Genomic DNA, 8,245 nt, shown 5'->3' with positions numbered 1-8,245 from the left:
TGTAACGGAATACAGTTACTCATATTTTGTATTTTAAATACGTAACGGCGGTACATGTATTCCGTTACTCCCCAACACTGGTCTTTTAGGCCAGTTCTTGTTTGTAAAGATTGAAAACTCTGTAGTGTCCCTTTATGTGTGAAGGGATGGAGTGTTGTTAGTCCACTCTCTATCCAGGACTGAAATCTTTTATCACTTTCATTTGGTTCATTTGGTCTAAATTCTTTCAGTATTCGTTCACTACCACATATAGTGGCTTACAAAAGTATTCGGCCCCCTTGAACTTTTCCACATTTTGTCACATTACAGCCACAAACATGAATAAATTTTATTGGAATTCCACATGAAAGACCAACACAAAGTGGTGCACACGTGAGAAGTGGAACGAAAATCATTCATGATTCCAAACATTTTTTACAAATAAATAACTGCCAAGTGGGGTGTGCGTAATTATTCAGCCCCCTGAGTCAATACTTTGTAGAACCACCTTTTGCTGAAATTCCAGCTGCCAGTCTTTTAGGGTCTGTCTCTACCAGCTTTGCACATCTACAGACTGAAATCTTTGCCTAAAAACGTTGCCTAATAAAGTATATCTTCATTAAATGAAGGACTGTAAAAGTTTAGGTGCAGAGAAGTGTGCCCATTTTAGTGTGTAGAAATGCAGTTGAGTCATTGGACCACGAGGTGGTGCTGTTATACTATTTGTCCTGAAAACGTTTTTCTTGCACAAAACACGAGTGGGAGACCACGCAGGTTGGTGGGGTCACAATATGAACCACGAACGTTCCCACCAGTGGATAGCGTTTTTGTTTCCACTCACTGAGCAGCCACCCCAAAAATCATTCTTGGCAGCGGTGGGATTCGAACCCACGCCCCCGAAGAGACTGGAGCCTTAATCCAGCGCCTTAGACCGCTCGGCCACGCTACCGATGTGCACAAGAAAACACGAGCCCCATCTGAACTGACAGGCTGATGAACCGAACTATTTATAGATGGCTTTGAGGTGAGGAAGTGGTTTCGTTTTATTATTGTTTTATATGCAATATACTAAGAAATCTATTATATGACGCTGTATTGTTTTTGATAAAGCTACGCGTCATCATATAACTAATTAAGATCACCTCTCCTGCCTGAATAGTTTACATTGTTCGTCCGTAAAGAACACCTTCACCTGTCCTCTTCCTAGATATTTTTGCTGGCTGCTGCACAAGTTTTAATATTACGACAGAAAAAAAAGTTTTGACCGGATGCCATTATTTTATTTTGAAAGCCACCAGCGGAAGTGTAACTGCGGCTGTCTTGTTCGCCTTTTAGCTTGAACTTCATGTGCCAAACTCCTGACCACCGAGTCATAAAAGATCATGAGACGGCTGCCTCGGCAGACAGCGGGGAAACAGGACATGTACGGCCGTTTGAAATTTAACCAAAGTTTTACAGAAACTGCTCTTAAAAGCACATTTTATCACCGTTAAACACGAGCGAGCGAGAAGGACCGACGGACGGCCAACTTCTCCCCGAGAGACGTGAAAGCGAAGCGAAGAAAGGATCCTTCAGAGAAGTACTTTGTATCTTATAGACTGGAGGAGTGGCTCTTTTTGGCACCATGTTAAGGATTTGCCTGCAGAGAGCTTTCCGCCCGGCTCTCCGTAAGTTACCGAAGGCGGCGGCGACTGCGCGACGCGCTCCGAGCTGCTGGATGGGAACACACGGGAGAAACGAGCCCCTGGAGCCTCTCAACTCCCCCACCAGGGCCAAAGAGTTTATTTACCGCCTTCATCCCAAGGAGAGGACGTGTTTACTACAGGAGCTGCAGATCTTCGAGTCCAAAGCACTCGCACAAGGTAAAGCAACGAGCAGCGTGGGTTAAACGTGGCACATTGAATGAGAGGTCACAGGTTGTCGGTGCAGGCAAGCCCACATTTCCCTCCTGCAGTGTTGACCAGCACGGATACGTTTCTGTACAAACCCAGGGTTAAACCCAGGTGTAGAACACTGTTGGGTGTTCGGTCAGGGGCCGATTGGTTTCACGATGGGCGGGCTCTTCTGTGTTTGAACGGCCCTGGTCATTGGGTGGAGTCTTTGGCAGCTTACCCTTAAAGGCACACGCGGACTCACTGTGTCAATACAGTTGAATACACCAGGTGTTGCTAATTAGACGCCTAATTGACGTTTAAAGGCGTCATTAGGGAAAAAACAGTAGTAGCGACACCAGTTGGTCGCTGTGGGAAGTGCAGCAGTGTGCCAGCATCCATAGCTACTGAACCCTGCTGGGATTTGATGGTTTAAAGGTGGTTAAGACTTGAGACAGTTGCATGTACACGTTGTTATTGTGGCAGTTTGAATCTGTGACTGACATCATCAGGGTGTGACGAGACCTGCCAGCTCTGTCCCAGTCTGGGTCAACTGTTTGAGGCAGATAAAAACTGTCATTTCATGTCTTCAGCCACTCAGTCATTTCTGACTGAAACACTGTAAACTAAACAGCCTCATTACCAGGCCCCTCTGTGAGCTCTACAGTCAGCCTCGCTCATACTTCTCCATCCAGGATCTCAGCCAGGCTTTCTGCCTCTTCAGCACAAATGGCTTTACATATAAACAGTGCGAGCTGCTGGTCGTCTTCCCTGTTTGTTTTGGTACAAAGACATGTTCTGTCTTTCAGTGTGTTGTCTGGTGCATTGGCTCAGTCACACAGCATATTTTCTTTGTCGCCTGCCAGACTGTGCAGGTTGCTGGAAATCTCCTCACTGGCTGGTCTGTCCAGGCTTTGTAGCCACCTTAAGCTTGAAGACGAGCTGGTTTGGGTGCTCGAGCCAGATGTTGACTGTGTTGAGCCAGCACAGAAAGTGGGATTATATCCAAATCTAAATTATAAGGAATAAAATGTTTTAAAGACTTTGTAGACCTGATATTTAAAAAAAAATTTTAAACTGTGTGTTTATTGCGTTTTAAATTTTACACTGACACCAAAATTAAACAAACAAACAAATAACCAAAACAACAACAACAACATAGCAGAACGAAACAAAACAGACAAAACAAAGAGACAGGCAACCCGGCTCATCAATACAAAGAAATAAGTGGAAAATCCAGACATTTTGATTATGAGATACAATTAACAATACATATATGTAAAATAGCAGTGATCTGCTTGCATTATACCAAGGCCCGTGAGAAAATAGCAGAAATATCCAAACCGACATACGCCATAAATGGGTCCCATATTTTATGAAACTTTTTGTCCCTACTATGTAGCTTGCATGTTAGGAAATCTAGTGACACATATTCCAATACCGTCCGATGCCATTGAGTTTTAGACGGGGCCGTGTCCGTGATCCAGTTCAAGAGGACACATTTCCTTGCACAGAATGTTAACAGTGCATAGAGCTGCTTTCCAAACGTCCCCCTAGTTTTGTCGTTTGCCACTCCAAGTAGCATACACAGTGGATTGCATTCAGTGTCAGTGGTGAAGATCTTATCCAGTTCACACTTTATGAGGAACCAGAATTGTTGTATTTTCCGGCAGGACCATAGACAGTGCGTGAGGTTGCCCACCTCTATTTTACATTTAGGGCACAGCGGAGAAAGGTCTGATTGTATTTATGGCGTTGAGAAGGTGATATTTGAGCTCTGTGTAGGATTTTAATTTGGATTGCCTTAACTTTATTACAGACGCTCAGAGATTTAGCATTCTCCCAAACTTTGTCCCAACCTCGTCACTGATCTCTATATTTAATTCCTTTTCCCAAGTCCTCTTCAAATTGGTTGTGTCAGTGACCCCAAATTCTGTTAACAGGCCATAACAATTTTTTTTAGAAGTTCTAAGGTTTGGTTGAAATATCTGCTTTTCACATTTAGAGACAGTTTGATTAGTGAGTATTGTTGTAGCCCTCACTTGTAAATATCTAAAGAAGTCATGCCTATGAATGTTGTATTTATAGATTAGCTGGTCAAAGGACATGAGGTTAGACCCGTCCATTAGTGATATTTAAATCTTAACAAAGCCCAATAACAGAGGAGGTTTTTTGTGTGGTTTTATTTCTGTTTTACGATGATATGAAAGTGTTTTCTATTTTATATTCTTCAGATTTAAAAAAAATGAACCACTGTAAAGCAATTTAAAGGCTCACATAAATGCTTAAATAATACCAATATTGATAATAATCCAGGGAAACTTCCAGAATCTTTAAAAGAAAAAAAGATGAACATTTTTTATGACGTCGCTCTTCAGCTGTCGTGTGTTTTGGATGTTTTCCCACCAATGCCGTGTGCAGAAAATGACTCGCGTCTTTACAAAGACTCAGAAACGTGAAGCACAGAGAATCCGACTTACATTAGACGGAGGATGTTACTGATCTCATTACCACACTTGGAGTAATAAGTTTAAAGGAAACTATAACTTGAACTATAATGTCTGTCACATCCTGTCCGCCTGTATTTTCTCTTCCTGCTGCAGAGATGATCCCCTGCAGCTCCCGCCTGTATTAAGACTTAATGTACCTGAAGTCAAATTATTTCTCAGCAAACTGAGGACCGAAATAATAAAGTGAATTATGCTAACCTAAAACTCACTTTGATCCTTTGTATATAGCTCACACTCCTATCTTAAGCTCAAATTCCAAGCCAACTGCCTCAGAAGATCACAGCGGTGTTCAGAGTTCTCCTGCAGGTTTAACCTGTGATTGAAGGTTTGAGACATATGGGCAGGTTGTGCCATTAAATGCAAAACGCCTGCTAACTTTTGCACAGTGTGTGCTGCAGTCATTGTGATGGTTTGTTTACATGAATGGTGGGATGACGTGTGGTACGGTTCGGTGTAAGAAGGAAGCACCGAAGTGCCTTTGCTTTAGTGCAGCCATGCAGATGCTTTCTGTCGCTTCACTCACTGTGACTGATTTTTGTGTACATTTAGTTTGTATTGATTGGTTTATGTGTCTGCACTTCACTGGTTTTTAGTTTTGTGGGCGTGTCCTCCAGGGTTAAAGGCAGCTGCATTCACCTGGAGATGAGCGTGCAGGTGGGGTGAGGGTTAAACGCTGTCTCTTCCATAGTTTTGTTTGTGTGGTAGCTCAGAAGTGCGTGTGATAGCGTTGTGCGTGTCATCAGTGTCTCCACGCTTCGCCCACTGTGCTTCCCCACTCATGAGTGGGGAGTGAGGATGCGTTCAGGATTTGTCAGGTGACGCTGGGTAGGGCTGTTTGATATAACGATATATTTAGGATGACGATATAAAAACATCTGTTTCATTTTACGCTATCGTTTGTTTTGTGGTGTCGCAAAATAAACTGTTTACGGCAATATGTTTGTATCATTCTGATGGTGACTGTAGTTATTATTAATTTCTTAAACTTCTCTCTTTCTCTTATATTTAATATAACCACACTACAGACGGACAAGCGCCTGTTTTTATGCGTTGTCGTTAGCAGCAACAACGGTAACACCATTCTGTGTCCACTTGTTTATGTTCCACATAAACCTTTCACAATAAAGCTCAAGATCCTGTTGAGACTTTTCAAAATAAACTGAATCACGTGAAAGAGCAGAGTATTGACGGATGAGAAGTAAAAAAGAGCCGCCAGGTGCTAAAAAATAAACCTTAGACTCAAACGTTAGAACAGGCTTTTCCCCGCAGCACGCTGTGTAATAAATACTCAAAAAGAAAACGGCGGCCGTTACAACTTATGTCTAAAAATGTATCGTTTCATGCATCGGTTAAAACACTCGACTTCGGGTACATGACGCCCAGCTGGAAACACTTCACGCAAGTCGAGCTGCCTGAGAGTCACAGAATTTACAGAAAATGTTACATTTTTGTGATTTATATCGTTATCGGACGATAGATGTTTTATATCAGGATATGAGATTTTGGTCATATCGCACAGCCCTAACGCTGGGTTGTTCTATGAGGAACCATTTACACAATCAGCCTTTTACTGAATAGTTACTGGCAAGTGAACGCCTCACTCATAAGCTTACAGTGTGTGTGTGTGTGTCTTCCAGTGTCAGGTTGAACATTTGTTGGGTGTGGACAGCTGGGCGTGTGTGCACATGTGTGTTGTTCTGTGTTTGACTCACAGGGTATTTACTGTCTGCTTGAAAGCAAATAAAGCGTCTCCATGTGAATGAAACCAAAACCACGGTGACTCATCGGAGCACCAAAATAATCAGCTGCCCAGTCAGGAAATGTGAGTAATCCCCTCAAGTGTCTGGAAGCACTCTGTAGAAGCCACGGGAGATACAAATATGGCATCCACTGACCAATACGCTGGACCTGCAGCACCCAGGGTGTGCTCAGTGCCCCGAATACCTCGTGGTGCGTTTACGGCCTTCCTCCATTCAACAGTACCTGTTCTCCCTCATTCTTATTCGTACAGTCAGATGATGCTGAAATGGTGAAATCCCGACACACTGAGAAGTAGGGCTGGGTCATATCATACGGTTCACGGTAATACCAGTATAATGTTGGGAAACAATAAGAAAATGAAATATTGCGATCAAATATGGGTAAAACGCGCATGTGCAGTGCCTTTGTTTACATACGCACATGGCGGAAAAAGCATGGCGGTGACGGAGAACGAGGAGGGCGAAAGTGGATGTTGAATGAAACGGATGAACCAGAACTGGTTTGTAAAAATGCTGCAGCTTCACTGGTGTGGAACTGGTTTAGCTTTGTCCGTCAGATACACAACAAAGCACTATTTTTGGTAGCGCATGCTAGCAGGCCGTCGTTATTACCGTGTTGTTTGGAAAATACGGCGCACTTAAAATCAATCCTTTGATTTTTCTGAAAGTCGACAGAGCCCCTTATAATCCCGTGTGCCTTATGTATGAACTCTGGTTGTGTTTACTGACCTCGAAACGATTTTATGTGCACGGCGCTCGAAAACCTGTCAAATGTTTTAGTACGACTTTGCTAAGCTACGAAGCCGCACCGCTTGATGGATTGTTGGAGCATTACGGCTATCGTAGGCGGAGCCTCGCGGAGTGATACGTACTGTGCTTCAACATAATATTACCGTATTGTGTGTGTATAACCTCTTTTTAAGTTTTGTGGATATTACACATGGTTATGCTGAGGATATGTCGGCCAGTTTCCACTGGAAATGCCTTTTGGTTAAACTGTCAGCAACAAATTTGCATTTGCACTGTTACATTTTTATACAACTTTAATGCACATAAAAAACAGCTGCTTGTTTAAGTGAAAATACATTGATGTTTTTGTTTTTGCACTAATAAAGTTGAGGAGTTGTAAAGTATTTTGTCTAGTGTCAATTATATCGTCAGTTATATCGTTATCGCAAATTTTCAAATGTTTACCGTGATAAATATTTTTGGTCACATCGCCCTGCTCTACTGAGAAGACATTAAAGGAAACGGCGACGGCTTCAGACCAGCTCCCCATCACTTTGTTGTGCAGCACGTTGCTCGTGTGCACCGAGGCTGCTGTGTGGGATGATGCTCTGATTTCCTTTTTCAGGAAACTGATTTCTTCTTCTGACTGTTCGTTTTTATTTGCCCACCGCTGAACATGATTTTCTTCGATTTAGGCGAGAGAGAGACTGCTGTATCAGGTGTTTTATGCAGGCGTGTGTCTTCTTCCCGCGTTGCACGGGTGTGGACAGCTTCGAAAAATTGGCAGACAATATTTATTAGCTAAAAATCTCTCACTGATCTCAACAGGTTTCCTATTACAGAAACGCTGAACAGCAGCATGAGAAGTTAACAAATGTGTGGGCGTTAATTTGAGGGTTTCTGCTGAGCAATTTTAAACTCTTCTTGCTCTGAGGGCTGCACCAGGCTGGATGTGATCTGGTCTGACTGTCAGTATCTAAAGCAGGGGTGGGGAACTCCAGGTCTCAAGGGCCGGCGTCCTGCAGGATTTAGATCTTACCCTGGGTCAACATACATGACTCAAATGATTAGTTCGTTACCAGGCCTCATGTTGAGGAGGTAATTTAGCCATTTAAATCAGCTGTGTTGGATTAGGACACATCTAAGACCTGCAGGACGCTGGCCCTTGAGGCCCGGAGTTCTCCACCCCTGCTTTAAAGGTGGATGGGTGGATGGAGGTATCGCACACTGCACAGCTTCTCTTTCAGCAATGCTTTGGCTCCTCTCTCACTCTGACTCGTTCACTTTCACTCATCATCTTCAGTCAGAGAAACTTTATACGAGGTAGACGCTGCAAGGACGATGGTTCAGTTCAGGGAGGATTTTATTAAATTTAGAGTAACCTTACGTGTTACCA

General features: G+C 43.1%; 1 protein-coding gene and 1 non-coding gene across 3 annotated transcripts in view; one reads left to right on the top strand and one right to left on the bottom strand.

The window, feature by feature from the left end:
- Window positions 1-846: 846 nt before the first annotated feature.
- On the bottom strand, window positions 847-928 carry trnal-aag (transfer RNA leucine (anticodon AAG)). Its single transcript has one exon. It is a non-coding gene; the product is annotated as a tRNA-Leu (tRNA).
- Window positions 929-1,083: 155 nt separating this feature from the next.
- The window catches only part of tmem65 (transmembrane protein 65), a 55,195-nt gene continuing 48,033 nt past the window's right edge, over window positions 1,084-8,245 (top strand). For both annotated transcript variants that reach the window (XR_014872038.1, XM_085149251.1), the window contains exon 1: window positions 1,084-1,841. Coding sequence is in view for 1 of the 2 variants with exons in the window: in XM_085149251.1 (XP_085005377.1) it covers window positions 1,604-1,841 (238 nt within the window). In the remaining variant the exon portion in view is untranslated. The remainder of the gene's footprint in view (window positions 1,842-8,245) is intronic.

Source organism: Neolamprologus multifasciatus, chromosome 22 (assembly GCF_963576455.1).
Source record: "Neolamprologus multifasciatus chromosome 22, fNeoMul1.2, whole genome shotgun sequence".
NCBI classification, from domain to species: Eukaryota; Metazoa; Chordata; class Actinopteri; order Cichliformes; family Cichlidae; genus Neolamprologus; species Neolamprologus multifasciatus.
This window is presented reverse-complemented; position numbering and strand designations above follow the sequence as displayed.